The 14,371-nt window shown below is 54.1% G+C and overlaps 3 protein-coding genes across 3 annotated transcripts; all 3 read left to right on the forward strand.

The window, feature by feature from the left end:
- Window positions 1–3,888: 3,888 nt before the first annotated feature.
- On the forward strand, window positions 3,889–6,094 carry J4E88_000866 (uncharacterized protein; the record flags this gene model as incomplete). The annotated part of the gene is made up of 5 exons (XM_049394539.1): window positions 3,889–4,515; window positions 4,561–4,639; window positions 4,689–4,812; window positions 5,311–5,989; window positions 6,041–6,094. 5 exons carry the CDS (start codon window positions 3,889–3,891, stop codon window positions 6,092–6,094), a joined length of 1,563 nt encoding a protein of 520 aa, XP_049260368.1.
- A 601-nt stretch (window positions 6,095–6,695) lies between these two features.
- On the forward strand, window positions 6,696–7,822 carry J4E88_000867 (uncharacterized protein; the record flags this gene model as incomplete). Its single annotated transcript, XM_049394540.1, has 3 exons — window positions 6,696–7,316; window positions 7,395–7,608; window positions 7,662–7,822. The coding sequence occupies 3 exons, from the start codon at window positions 6,696–6,698 to the stop codon at window positions 7,820–7,822; spliced, it is 996 nt and encodes a 331-aa protein (XP_049260369.1).
- A 3,215-nt stretch (window positions 7,823–11,037) lies between these two features.
- J4E88_000868 (uncharacterized protein) lies at window positions 11,038–12,224 on the forward strand (the record flags this gene model as incomplete). Its single annotated transcript, XM_049394541.1, has 2 exons — window positions 11,038–11,134; window positions 11,185–12,224. The coding sequence occupies 2 exons, from the start codon at window positions 11,038–11,040 to the stop codon at window positions 12,222–12,224; spliced, it is 1,137 nt and encodes a 378-aa protein (XP_049260370.1).
- Window positions 12,225–14,371: the final 2,147 nt, after the last annotated feature.

The raw sequence follows: 14,371 nt of genomic DNA on the forward strand, positions 1-14,371 counted from the left end.
AGTGTTGTCTAGGATGTACACAGTTAGCTGCAACACGGCATATACTAATTGCCTACCTGATGATCGTCTCCACACCTCCCAAGTCTCCGGTGACAATACTCTGTCTCTGGCGGTGTGACGAGTAATGGCGTGTCATATTTGGGTACCAACAGATGTTGGGAACCTGCATCGCGTCTGTATCGTACGTCTATCGCATCTGTAATCAGATTTCGGACCGACTCACTTATGTTAGGATATCCCTTGAAGTCAGCATATGCTAAACAGTGAACACGCAGCTTTGAACCCTTCGCTGAGGACAGAATCCCGATCCCAAGAATTCCAACCCTAAGTGACAGTTCGGATGCTCGGTATGACGGCGGCACCAACGATCAATACCCGGAACGTAGAATGGTAGAATCGGACGTCCTTCCTGTTTGATTGGACGATCGATACGCGGGTGAGATCTCACATTATGCGGATCCGTCACACCGCGTGTCGCCAGAATGAGGATGTCGGTTCAAAGCGGCCGGCAATTGTCTACGCATCTTGTGAAACCTTAAGCGCTTCGGTAAGCGCTGACTCGCCCACATCAAGCAGCGCATAGAGACTATGACGTTTTACCGTAGTCGGAGCTGGTCGTGTTATTGATGTTTCAATAATCTTCCTTCTTGGTGTCAGAATGGCATTGTCCAAATCGAGTAGGCAAGGTGAATGCTAATGTATGCTCGTCTCCAAAGTGCATCACCGCATGACCCGACAGCTTGGTAAATGCGGCACGGACAGGGCGTAAATAACCCCTTACATATCTCGATAGGCTTTGCTTATCCGGGAGCCTGGCGTGCTGTTCACCTGCCGGGCGTAAACATTGGAAGGGCTCGTTTGGCTGCAACAGGGCGGACTTCGGAGTAATCGTCGTGTACTAGCGCGCGATCCTGCAATCAGCATCCAGTACGTTACACCAGTTTGCTCCGAATCTGTTCGCTAGAAACGCAGTTCTCAGTAGTCGTTGTCTGATGCGAAAGTTGCGGAATCGGTTGAAGCGAACAGTCGGTACCATATTGTCGGGAAACGATGAGTTCACCAGTAGTTCCCTCGCCAGTACATCGAAATTCTTGATCGATCCCAACAACTCACGCCGGGGAGGTGCGTTGGTAATCCGTCTGGTCTATGCATCCTGCCAACGCCGCATACGTAATCGGAATTGCTGGCGAACTGTGCCGCAGCCCGGCATACTCGCATCCCGAGCAGCAATGGCCAAATGGGTAGATTGCGCGAAGCAACGTTGCTGGACTACATGTCCGACATGGCAATAGAGTATCGTTTTGTGATTTGGAAACCTTAGTACAGAAAGGTTGCTGGTGTCGTGAAGCTATCAAGCTTGAGTGTAGCACACTACACAAAAATCTGGACCACGTCCGACTCAGGCCGCAACACTTTACCGAAGAGGAATCCTTCGGATCCTGTCGGTGAGGCCGTGTCTGGAGAACTGCCGGATCTCTTCGGCGAAAAGAGCGCGAGTACCGCGGTGAGCAGTCTTGAGCTGTTGCATGTTGGTCATGCTCGCGATGGGTTAGTGCGACCGTGGGTATTTGTTTTGGGACCCAGCGACGACATCAACAGCAGGCGTGATCATCTGATTTTGCATAACAGGTCCAGATAATTGCATAATTCGGTGCGGCATCATCGCAGTCAGGTTGGTCACGGAAGGTGGCGCTCCACAATCAATATGAATGGAGAATCGAGATTTGGCACGGAGGTGGGCGGCGTATGTAGACGTTGGTGACAAGCGCGCTGTTCCGCGCTTCCCGTCGCTACTCGAGTCATATAGCGGAAGGATGAGGCGAGGCTGAGAGAGAGCAGACGTCAGCTCCGTGAGCACCATGGCAAGGGCTGAGCCGTTCTTGGAAACCAGCGGATTGGAAATCCAGCGGGCGGCACAGCTGTGAGGACAATGCCGTACGGCCTGCGGCGCAGGTCCAGGTCTTTGTCTGATCGCTAGCGGGAACGGAACGCGCCGCGAGAACCAGCGAGACGGACTGATGGAATTGTGAACAGGCTGCGCACACATAACACGAACCACATTTGCAGTGAGTTACAACGACAAGTCGCAGCCGACAAACGGCCGCGCTTAACGAGGCGTTATTTCGTGTGCAATGCGTGGCGAAACTGATGAGGTGCTATTGGCTGACGCACCGGGGTTGCTCAGACGCATGACCGATCGTCGAGCAACGCGTGAGAGTCAGACAGTGCTCCGTACAGCATACAACGGGTAAGTTGCGCACCTGCCAATTAGCCGAGGACAGACATCGCGGCTCTTGACGTATGTAGTGGTGGAGGTTTGACCATATTGAGCGGGCGGGTTCCTGGCGAGCAAAGTTTGCACGCGAAGCGCCCATAGATGAAGGTGTACGAGACGGGCCGGGCAGCCAACCATGGAGGGTATCACGCAGCAGACAGTGGCACTCGCGACTTGGATATGGAGCGCAGCACAAGCATTAGGCCTATGGCAGTGCCGCAGCCGAGCATATTGATGATGCTAAGGGCATAGGACGGGTGGGCGTGGTGGGAAGGTGTGCGGCGTGGATCTGATAAATGAAACACGGCGAGACCCATGAGCGCCTTCTTGTTTGGTGCTGGCCTTGAAACCGGCGGAGGCAGGCACCCAGCAGGCCTCTGAGCAGGCGGTTAGGAGGAGGCAGTGCCGATGGGCCATGACGGCACCCCTTGATGGAAGCGCGCGGGAGGCCGGGCGATACGCAGCGCGTGGTGGTGAGTCGGAGTGATTCGCAGGCGTCATCGCAGGCGTCGCGGGCGCCGTCAGGCGGGGGCTGCCATTGTTTTGTGTGCTCGCTATGTGTCGGGCAGGCTGCGGTGCCGCGGTCTGGTGAAGAGTTTGGTGGTGCGCGGGCGTGCAGCGCGGCTACTGCGTTTGGCGATGGAGCAGGTGGATAAGCTAAGGTTTGGGCAGCGCCAATAACAACGACACAGCACTTTAATGTGAGGTTTCCGCGTTGGCTTGCATCCTTCTAACGATTCCTGGTGGATCAACCTCGCATGCCAGCACGCCGGGAGCGCTGGTCGCACGCAGCCGTCTGTGCCATCCTGGAGGCCTCTCCGCCCACTCTACCCTCCTTCACACCCAGAAAACGGCTGTAGGGCTGTAGACGCGACTTTTCCGCCAAAAAAACGTGGCAGCGGCCAAAATGCAGGGTCTATTATGTAGATAGTCGAAGGAACCGCGTCTGTGGTCCTTCTACGAGGTGTTCGGTGATGGTTCTGTGCCAGCCCGGGTGGGACAGATAAACGCGGGGGGCAGGGGCCACCTGCAGCTCGGGCCAATGAGGAAGGGACGACATGGGTGGCCGCCCGGGATGTGTAGAGCCCATGTGTGCGCCAGCAGAAGGAGCGAACAGCCGCCCTCCGTTGAATCCTGTTGCTCATCCGTGGCCAGCGTCTGGCGTCGGGTCGCCCCTCCCACATTCGTCGCGCCATATACTGTCTTCCCGCCATATACAGCCCCCGCCGTGGAGAGGCGGCTTCGCTGGCATCGCATCGCCCGAACGACACCACGCCCGCGCTGCCAACCCCGGGATCCTCCCTCTACGCACACACTGACTCTGAAGAGCACAGACGACTCCCGGGCCACCAGTCGTCGAGTCCCGCACGGTGCCTGACCTGACCGTTGAACTCATCTTACTCCGAGTACGCTACAGTGTAACCACGACACTGTCCCCGGCATCACTCAAGATCGTCACTGCAAAGACTCTCACGACCCCAACGAGACACCAAGATTATGGTCGCTGGACACCCTCCCCATAGCCCGCCGTAGATTCGACTTGACTCCGTAGACTATCCAGCCTTGACCCCCAGCTCTGATATCCCGCCTTGGACATGTCGACCATACTGCATATGCCCGCCTTTAATTCCGCTCCCCATGGCCCTGCGTTTACTTCCGTCAATGGTCGATTGTCTCTGAGCCCGCCCGACGAGAAGAAGCCAGCCGTTGCCGCCAAACCTTCTGCCTGGAGTCCCGTCTCCCCAGATCTTGAGCCCAAACATCACTCCCGCTCCCCAGAGAGCGACACGAGTTCGTCCACTGTTGGCAGTGGAGATCGATCTCCTGATAGCTCAGACAAGACAAGGTCTTCTCCTGAACACCCAAATAAGAGAAGACGCTCCGGCTCCGAAGAAGACGCCTACGGCCAACACAGCCCTGATCAGAGGACCGCTGGCCCCAGGCAACTTCCACTTCCATACCAGCCCTTGAACCGCAACACAACCATGAGCATGGAAGCCCCTCCACTACCGACTCTGCCTCCACTAGGTCGTCCAGACGCTGAACGACGCTGGCAAACCGAGCCCCGTGAATTGCCTCACGCAGCCCATCAGCATTTTCAACGCCATGAATCGCGTCCTATCGAGCACACCCGCACCAATGACATGTCTCCTGATTCGCAGTCTCTTAGCCGTGACATGATCGAAGAGACTGAGTTCACGCGGGCTGGTGTACAGGTCGAGCTCAAGAAGCGAAAACGGGTATGTACCCTGAGCCTAACCCCTGACCAATACTAACCTCCACAGCAATTTGCCAACCGCACCAAGACTGGCTGTGGAACATGCCGTAGGAGGAAGAAGAAGTGCGACGAGGCCAAACCAGAATGTACGTTTGAAAATGGCTTCCTGTTCTGACCAAGTCTGACCTCTATCAGGCAACAACTGCACACGCGGTGGCTTTGTCTGTGAAGGCTATGCCAACAAGGTACCTTGGCCGAAGAATGGACCCGCCAAACCACCTGCACTGATAGCCAAGGACAAGCTCGCTGCCTACCCTACGTGCCCAACTTGTCAAGAAACGCACACACCTCACTGCAGACCACCTCATAGCACTGAAGTGTCATACACACACTCTGAGATGCATTCAACCAATGGTATCGATCGCAAGTCATGGAAACCTTGGAGTGACTCTGCGCCTGCACCGCCACCAGTTCGAGCTGCCTACCAGCCAGAACCGCCGCCACCACCACCATCAGTACAGTACATGCAACCTGCGGTCAACCACTATGAAAGGCCTTCAAGCCTGGACCATAGACCTGTGCATCAACAGCAACAGCAGCCTCACCACAGTTCTCGTGGTTATCACCATGCTCCGCCAAGCACGACCCACCTCGCTATCAACACTGCTGTCCCTACCACTATGTGAGTATTTTCTTCTGATTGGGAACCGACCGAATTGTCAACAACTTTTCGACATCAGATCATGTCTATTTCATGTGTTTAATCTTTGACTTGAATTTGGACACACTCGGACTTCATCAGCTAACACATTTCTAGGGCCGCCAAGCCTATCCAGCAGCTGCATGTGGCACCGCAGCATCAGCCTCCTCCACCACCACCAACATCCTTGCCACCTACGCGTTCACCGACACGCTACTCCTCGACGTCTACATCGACCATGTACAGGTCTGAAAAAGACAAGATGCTTGCTGGAGAGCCATTCAACCCCTTTGACAAGGCCTTGATGCAAGAGCGTCATTTGAGCGCGCAAGCACAATCTTATTTCAACGGCAAAGTCAACCCCTCCAACGTTCTATCGAGTCACACGGTCGACCACTTTTTCAAACAAATCCTGAACGCGGGTAAGAGAGGCGAGGAAGGGAGACGAATCGAAACTCATATGGCTGAGACCTGTCATGTTGCTGCGCCCTTTGCTTGCGACTACGGCTACCATCTGAGTTTGGGTGAGAATGTCGTCATCGGCGCTGATTGTCGTTTTCATGACTCGGCGAGGATTGCCATCGGAAGGAACTGCAAGATTGGGGTTCGAGTCACTATACAGACTCTGAAGACGCCGACCGATACAAAATCCCCAAAAGGCAGCAACGGCGGCACAGAGGTTGCGCAGGAGGTCCTTATCGGGGAGAACGTGTACATTGGTGATCACTGCATGATCGCGGCTGGAGTCCAGATCGGTCCTAACACCATAGTGCGTCCGGGTTCTGTGGTTTTAAGCGTAAGTTCATCACCACATTTTTTCAAGCACTTTTATACTGACCTCGCGTAGTCTTTCCCCGCCAATTGCATCGTGCAAGGGAACCCCGCCACCAATATACTCTAAGTTGTTCAACGTGACAACGTCTTGCGCTTCTACTGTCTTTTAGACGTTTTGTTGCGCTGAGGAGATGCCGGGGTCGAGTTAACCTATTTGATATGGGTCATGTATGTCATATTAAGCGCCACTGTGTGGTGCAGGAGTTTCGGTGTTTCTACAACTGGAGGATACCCATTGCTAAAATTTCTTGCTATTTATGGAAGGGAGAGAGGAACCAGTATATAGTGGTACGTTGAGCACGGGTGGTATCTGACTTGTATAGTCTCCTTGTATCTTGGTACCTTGTGCCTGCTGGACATGGCTCTAAAAGCTCAAAAACATAACATCTCCTACACGCGGTCGCTTCAATCAGTAACTGCGCTTTGTTGAACAGACATGCTGGATTTGCCTGCTCGCGGGTAGACATGCATGTTCCATGACTGCGATTACCTACCCCGCCATGACCTACTAGTGTGCATTGAGCCTAGCTCAGATCTTGGCCGTGAACAGAACTACACGTGCGCAGCATGGCCCGTGCACTGAATCTGAGCTTCAGGCCGGGAATCTCAAAATATCCGCGGCGAACAAGCCAGCGCCGCATCTCCAACGCAACAACACCACGACTACAATGCCGCCCAAAGCGCCCCTCAATTGGGGCTTACTACCGCCGTCCTTCCTCCTCCCCTCATCAGCGCGCTGCCTCCTCCAGCAAAATGCGCAACAAATCTCCTCAAGACCCGCCATCGCATACACATCGATCCGAACCATAAAATCTACCTTCGGTCCCAAACCCGACCGTTTCGCACATCACCCCGCGCGAGAAGCCCTCACCAGCACATCGACGGCAGCGCTCGAGCGAAAAGCACACAGCACGCCCCTGCGCACCGGACTGCTCGCCCTGAAGAAGGGCATGACATCTATCTACGAGCCCGAAACAGGGAAGCGCACAGCATGCACAGTTTTGCAACTCGACCGCAATGAAGTCGTGGCGCATAAGCGGAGAGATATAAACGGGTACTGGGCTGTTCAAATCGGGGCTGGGCAGAAGGAAGCGCGGAATGTGACGAGGCCTATGTTGGGTCATTTTGCGGGTGCGGGCGTGAGTCCCAAGAGATGGGTTGTTGAGTTCAAGGTCAAGGATGAGGAGGGACTGGGCGTTAGTGTCGGGGAGATGGTGGGTGCGGGGTGGTTTACAAAAGGACAATGGGTGGATGTCAAGGCGATAAGTAGGGGTATGGGATTCGCTGGTGTAAGTTCTGGGTCTCTATCTGTTCATGAGGACGGGCGATGCTAGTTGGGATGGAATGCTAACGGGTAATTTGTGCAGGGCATGAAACGACACGGCTTCGGTGGTCAACCAGCGTCTCACGGTCAATCGCTCATGCATCGTGGTATGGGTTCTGCGGGAGGTTCCCAGGGTTCGGGTTCTCGCGTGTTGCCTGGAAAGCGCATGGCGGGTAACATGGGAAACGAGAGTGTGACGGTCAAGAACTTGAGGGTGTTGCAGGTTGACGAGCCGAATGGTATCGTGGTTGTTCAAGGTATGTTGCGAAGTACGATTTTGTGTGAATCGATACTAATTGGGTATTTGCAGGTTGTGTTCCTGGACCGAAGAACCAGATCATCCGTGTTCAGGATGCGAGGGGCAAGCCATGGCCGAAGGGACCCATGTCGACGGCTGAGCTTAAGCCAGAGCAAGTCTTGGCCGAGGCGGGTGTACCTGATGCTACGGAGGCAACGACAGTCAGTGCTTAGAGACATAGACTCGAGACGAGAGCGGAGGCATTGTATCATATGATAGGTTGAGGTGCTTTGACTTGGATGTTGAGCAGCATGTACTTGGCGAAGCAGCACGAGTGTACAAATATGTATACGTTATGTTTGCGATGGATGAAGCCTTGCCATGATGGTAGTGGTGTCATTCCAGCAATCAGGCGAATGAAATAGGAAAGAACCATCATATTACCAAGTCATTACACATTTACATCATTTCGTCAAGCTTCATCTCATCATCTTCACGCGCACCCTTCCCATCGTTATCACCACATCTTCCCATATGCCCTCCCACCAGCACCTGCTCTCTCAACACCAGCAACCCTAGCACCCCAAGGATCCTTCTCACAAACATCACTCCGCCCATCATCGCTAGAAGCATAGTCACTCCCCTCCACCACGCCATTCCCACCCCCACTAATCCGCTCATCATCCTCGCTATCACTAGGAAGATAGTCGCTCCCTTCCGCTACACCATTATCATCACTGTCACTCCTATACCTCCCAATCCCCCTCCCTTTTCTAACAGGTGTACTACGAACAGGAGATGACATGTAAGGACTCCTGTTTCTTCCTCCCCTTACTGGCGCATAGGGACTTGGACTCCTACTCACGCTTCGGAAGGCGCCGGGCATGGGGGCGTAGTCGCTTCCGCTATCTCGATGCCGTCGGAATAGAGGTGGTGGTGAAGGTACTGCAGGGGGTGGCGAATGGTAGTCTTCTGAGTCTACGGCTGTGGGGACGCGGGAGAGGCGGTCGGAGTGTGAGGAGCTGGGTCGAGATGCTATGTCTGACAATGCGGCTGTGTGGGCGCCAGGTCTATGGTCGGAGTACGTTGCATGGTCGTCATCGCTTGAGTATGTTGAACCGCGTCGGTGACGGGGGTGGTCTACATGTCTTGGAGGAGGAGGAGGAGGAGGGGGAGCTGAGAAGCTGCTGGCCTGATGGAAGGAGCTGCCCGGGCGGTGTAGACTGGGCCGGACAGATCGGGGATCTGGATTCCTTGTACGAGGCTCACGATGGTTGCGGCGGCTATCCTCCTCGAATCGGTGGTAAGACTCTTCTCCATTCCTCCAACGAGTACGTTCACTGTGGTGTCTTTCTCGGTAATTGTGTGGACTTGGCGCGTAGTCATCTTCATCATCTCGCTCAGGGTCTGGGTGTCGCCCGGAGAATCTGTCTTGGCGATTCACTGGGTTGCGATTCGCTGGGCTGCCATCGCTGTAGGATTCGGTGTCGGACCGATCCGTTGTATGAGTGTGGAGCTGTTGGAAGCGGTCTAGAAATTGCTTTGCTTCGCGGTAGTTCTCGTGTTCCCTGGGGTTCAGGCGGGGCGGTTGGCTGAAGGAATCACTATTGCCCCAGCCTGCTTTTACCCTCCGATCTTCGGACTTGGATTTAGGATGAGGAGCGTAGTCTGAGGGGGGACTATCACTGTAGTTCTCTCGAGGAGGGTGGCGGATCGGTGAGCCATTACCCAGGGAGTCGTCCGTGGAACGGTCATCGTAGCGAGACCCACGATTTTTCCAAGCATCTCTCTTTACTTCAGGCGTGGCTATGTAATCTTCGTCAGACTGAGAATCTTGTGCGATGCAGTCTGGATCTGAAGACTGAGCCCGATACTGTGGCCGCCCAGACGGTCGTGGTTGATGCCTTGGGTGAGGCTGTGATACACCGTACACGTCCCTTGGTTCTCTTGTCTGCGTAGCGTACTCGGATGCCATAGCCCGATTCACATATCGCCTATGATTGGGGGGTAAATCTTCGTAGTATCCACGGCGTGGGGTGTCGTAGTCCGAGCTCGAATCCGTGGGCGACGAGACGTAGTTTTCTGAATGCTGGGTATCCCGGTAACTACGCGGGACTTGGCCACTATATCTCGGTGCTGCACGGTGTGAGCTGCTCTGCTTCTGACGGCTTCGGCTGCTCTTGTGTGGTTGGTCCCACATGCTGCTGGGAAACGCGTGGAAGCACTACGACCTAGTGATTAGTTGACGTTAAGCGGCGTAATTGGGTTATGCAGTCTCGCAGAGGAGAGGTTCAGGCTGCGAGTCGCTTCATTTCGTTGTCGTGGCTAGCTACTGGAGAGTAGGGAAAGGCGTCATGCAGAACCACGTGGTGGGCGTCTAACCGCAAGTAAAACGCGCTAGTGTCGCAATTGGACCAAGCCTCACCAGTCCGCCATCTTCGATGCTTCAACACCATCACCATCACAACCCGTCCGTGCGATGTTGTCTCCCACCACCCGTTCTATAGCCGGGAAGTAAACTTAAAGATGGAAAGTTTGCGCGTCCAGCAACCCGGGCATCTGTGGTGATGGCGCGCTTGCTAACCGTGACAGCTGACAGCGCTAACTGATCGCGTCACAACTGCAACCAACGACATTCGCAATGATGAAGAACGATTCAGGGCAATGCTTGATTAGTCTTGTGTTCTCCTCTTGTTCATCACACTTCATCTCTCGTCAGCCTTGCGCTCTCGGACAAACCTGGTTGCTTGCTTGCAGATTCCACCTATCGGAACAATCACTCCTACAGAACCCTGGGATTTTGCGAAGCTCAGCCTCATGAGCCACAGACCAGGTCTTCTACCCTCCCGCAAGGGGCAGTCCTGTCATCTTATGTCGGATAAGCTTAATCAATATGTTTCCGTCGAGTCTGGCCCGGGCACGGTTTTGTGGAGCTAGTGGCTGCCCTGTTATGTTCATGAAACGACAACAGCGGGACTGCCGGGACTAGACTCGTTACGAAGCGACTTCCGCAACGCCATTCTGTTTGTAAACGCCCGTCAAGCAACCTATCCATGGATGCATGAGCACCAAACTACGCACTGTCGACATGTTCATGACTCTTTGGTGGTGGAAGTATCTTTCCGCCCGCTCCAGGCACTGGTATGCGCGTCCTGGCTTCTAGTAGCGATTCGAATTGTCCGATACCCACTGCCGTCGGTGATGAACGGCGTCAAAGGGTCCAGGTGCATGCTCGAAAGGAACATACCCCCGTAGGTAGAGTGAGTGGGGCGTGCTTCAAACACCAGCCAAGAATCCTACGAGATATAAAGGAACGGGTCAGCCACCGGGTATCGTATCATCCAGTTCTTAGCATCATTCTCTCATTCTCTCATTCATCACCTGTCATTCTTTTCAGCAAACTGTGTTTGCTATCCATTCTTTATCTTCGACTCGATAACTTTCCACTATGAAGTACCAACTCTTCGCCGCCGTTGTCGCGGCTTTCGCTTCCAGCGTCAACGCTGCTGATGCCGTCAAGGGCGCTGCTGAGGGTTTCGCAAAGGGTAAGCATTTGGTGCCATATCCATCACAGCTCTATGCTAACACATTCCAGGTGTAACTGGTGGTGGCAACGCCGCACCTGTCTACCCGACCAGCACCGCTCAGCTCATCAGCTACCTCGGCGACGACACCCCTCGCACCATTGTCCTCACCAAGACCTTCGACTTCACTGGTACCGAGGGCAAGGCTACCTCCTCCGGTTGCCGCCCATGGGGTACCGGCTCCGGCTGCCAGATCGCCATCAACCAGAACGGATGGTGCGACAACTACCAGGCCAGCGCTCCCAAGGTTGGCAGCATCACCTACGACAAGGCCGGTGTACTAGGAATCACCGTCAAGAGCAACAAGTCTATCATCGGCCAAGGCACCAAGGGTGTTATGAAGGGCAAGGGTCTCCGCATGACTGGCGGCGTCAAGAACATCATCATCCAGAACATCCGCATTACTGAGATCAACCCTCAATACGTCTGGGGTGGTGATGCCATCACCGTCGACGGCGCCGACATGATCTGGATTGACCACGTCACCACCGACTTGATCGCCCGTCAGCACATTGTCCTCGGCAACACTGCTTCCGGCAAGGTCTCCATCACCAACAACGAGATCAACGGTGCCACCGCCTGGTCTGCTACCTGCGACAGCCACCACTACTGGGGCATGTACTTCACCGGTGCCAACGACATGGTCACCCTCAAGGGCAACTACATCCACCACACCTCCGGCCGCTCGCCCAAGGTTGCTGGTAACACCCTCCTCCACGCCGTCAACAACTACTTCTACGCCAACTCCCAGCACGCTTTCGAGGCCGACTCTGGCGCCAAGATCATCGCTGAGGGCAACGTCTTCCAGAATGTCAAGGAGGCTGCTCAGTCTGGCCTTCCCGGCAAGGTCTTCGCTGTCGGCAACAACGGCGCTGCCTGCAAGTCTGCCATGGGTCGCAACTGCGAGCCCAACGTTTACGGCAGCTCTGGTACTCTTTCTGGCTCTGACACCAGCATCCTTGCTGGCATGAAGGGCAAGAACATTGCCGCTGCCGGCACTGCTGCCAGCGCTAAGAACGTCCAGCAGTCTGCTGGTTACGGAAAGATCTAAGCGATTCTGATAGAGTCAGCTGTTGCTTAGGGGAGTGTGGATTCATCTGTTCTTGTAAATATCTTCTATTACTTCGTATATATCCTTTTGAATTGGAGATTTGTTTTCTCTCCAACGTTGAATTTGTCTTTGTGCCTTCTTTGTGACAACTTTCTCGTTGGTCAGTGTTGTGTGGCGGGAAACCTTTCTGCGACGTTGCGCTGTTAAGCGTTTTTTACACGCGCAGGTGAAGGTCAGAGTGAAGGCCAAATTCATCTTCACAATTGGCGTGAAATGTCATTGTGAGGCGCGTCAGCTGTGTCTCTCAATGTTCTGATGTGAATGTTTTACTAGAACTCTTTGCTCCCTCTACCACACAATAACTCTACTTGAGAATTAGACTTCATACAACGAACCTAGCGACACCGACCCGACATCATGTCGTTTCCAGACCAACATACCCATTCTGCACCTCTTCTGCGCAACGGTGAAGATTGCAACACCATGTAAGAAATGTTCCAGTCATACTCATCGAAGTGCTCATTGCTAACAACACACAAGTACTAGACGCAACCAGTTGATGTCCCCGCTCCTGAAACTTCCAGTCGAGCTCCGAGTCAAGATTTACGAGTACACATTCACCGACTCCACCGTCCACGTCTCGCTATACGAACCCAGTGGCACTCCTCGGCGACCCCCACCTAAATCTGCAGCTCTACTCTACGTTTCACGCCAAATCAAGTACGAAGCCTTTTCTGTGTTCATTAGTACCTGCACCTTCGATATCACCTCTTGTTGGTTCTGGGATAGGCTTGTAAAGATTGTGGGAGCTCACAACCTCAAGCTCATGACCTCGCTGTTGGCCATGCCAGGTTGTATGCTCAGTCTCATAGAGCACATAGACAAAGCTGATTGGGAGTTGCTCCAATCGCTACGGCATGTGCGTGTGCTTGTTGACCCGCAATATGAAAAGAGTTCGCAGATCTTACTCCGGGGAATACGTTGTCATTTTTCGAGGGAGATGCCGTGTGTCACTATTCAGGTGGTCGAATCAAGTGCGAATTGACATCGTTGTGAAGAACGCACGTCTTCGAAATCCGGCTCGTGGAAGAGGGTTGAGATGAAAGAGCATATTCGAGGGTGGAAGTAATCGGTTCGTCAAGGAGCCTAGACCGAGATTTTGTGGTTGCTTGGTCATAATCCTGCTAGCGGAGGAAAGCTCGAGTGGTAAGGGGTGGCTGTGTTGTGTGTCAAGTCCGGCGAGATTGATTGTTCGGGGCAAGTGGGTTCCAGGACCCGTGGGTCGACGATACCGACCTCAGGATGTAAAAGGTACTCAATATGTGCGATCAATGTCATGTTCACTGTAATGTGAGACACCTGTCACTTAACACGCATTCTGTGGAAGTAATGAAATGATGCAAGTGCAAAAGATGGTGTTGGCGCGTGGATGTAGCGCCGTCTAGACCATGAAGCACGTGCACTCACTGCGTCATCAACTATGCAAATATCTCGAGGCTGGTCGTGCCAACCTCCCAACCCCAGTTTCCCCGCTGCGTACCTGCATTTAACGTTGAGCCAAAAGTGGTGATGTATGTGCGCAATGGGCCATGGTGTCGGATAGGCCGGCAAATCAGCAAGTACGTGAGTCTTGGCAATACCATCCACGGAACTCGGCTCGCTCCCTCACGGGGCTATGATGACGTTGTTCAACTCCAACTAGAGCTGCGTCCATGGGAACATTGCCAATCATAGTCGGATCTTCTTTACGCCCAGCCAGGCGACCAGCGGCGCGGACATGGAGCGCGTCTTTTCAGTTGTCAGAGGTTTCGGAGTCACTGCCGATTATGCGGTGAGTCCCGTGGCGCGAGTGGCTGGGACGCTATACAGACACGGCAGATACATCAGGCACTCTTCACGGCGCAGGCGGCGAGGGCCTTTGAAAGACGATCGTGCGACAGTAAGGCTCTCATAATATCTAGTCGTTCTAAGTATTGCTATTGTCACGTCGATCACGCATAGCGCAGCCTAATACTGTCTGACATGGCGGTGCCAGCGGCGGGTCATGATGAGCGCCGAGCCCCGGACAAGCTTTTAGACATCCGCGCTGGTAGTTGGAACGGCGCAGCAGGGAACGGACGAGCGTCGCGCCTTATTTTAGGTAGGGC

This window comes from Alternaria novae-zelandiae, assembly GCF_023758075.1.
Source record: "Alternaria novae-zelandiae strain BMP 2774 chromosome Unknown scaffold_1, whole genome shotgun sequence".
Classification (NCBI taxonomy): Eukaryota; Fungi; Ascomycota; class Dothideomycetes; order Pleosporales; family Pleosporaceae; genus Alternaria; species Alternaria novae-zelandiae.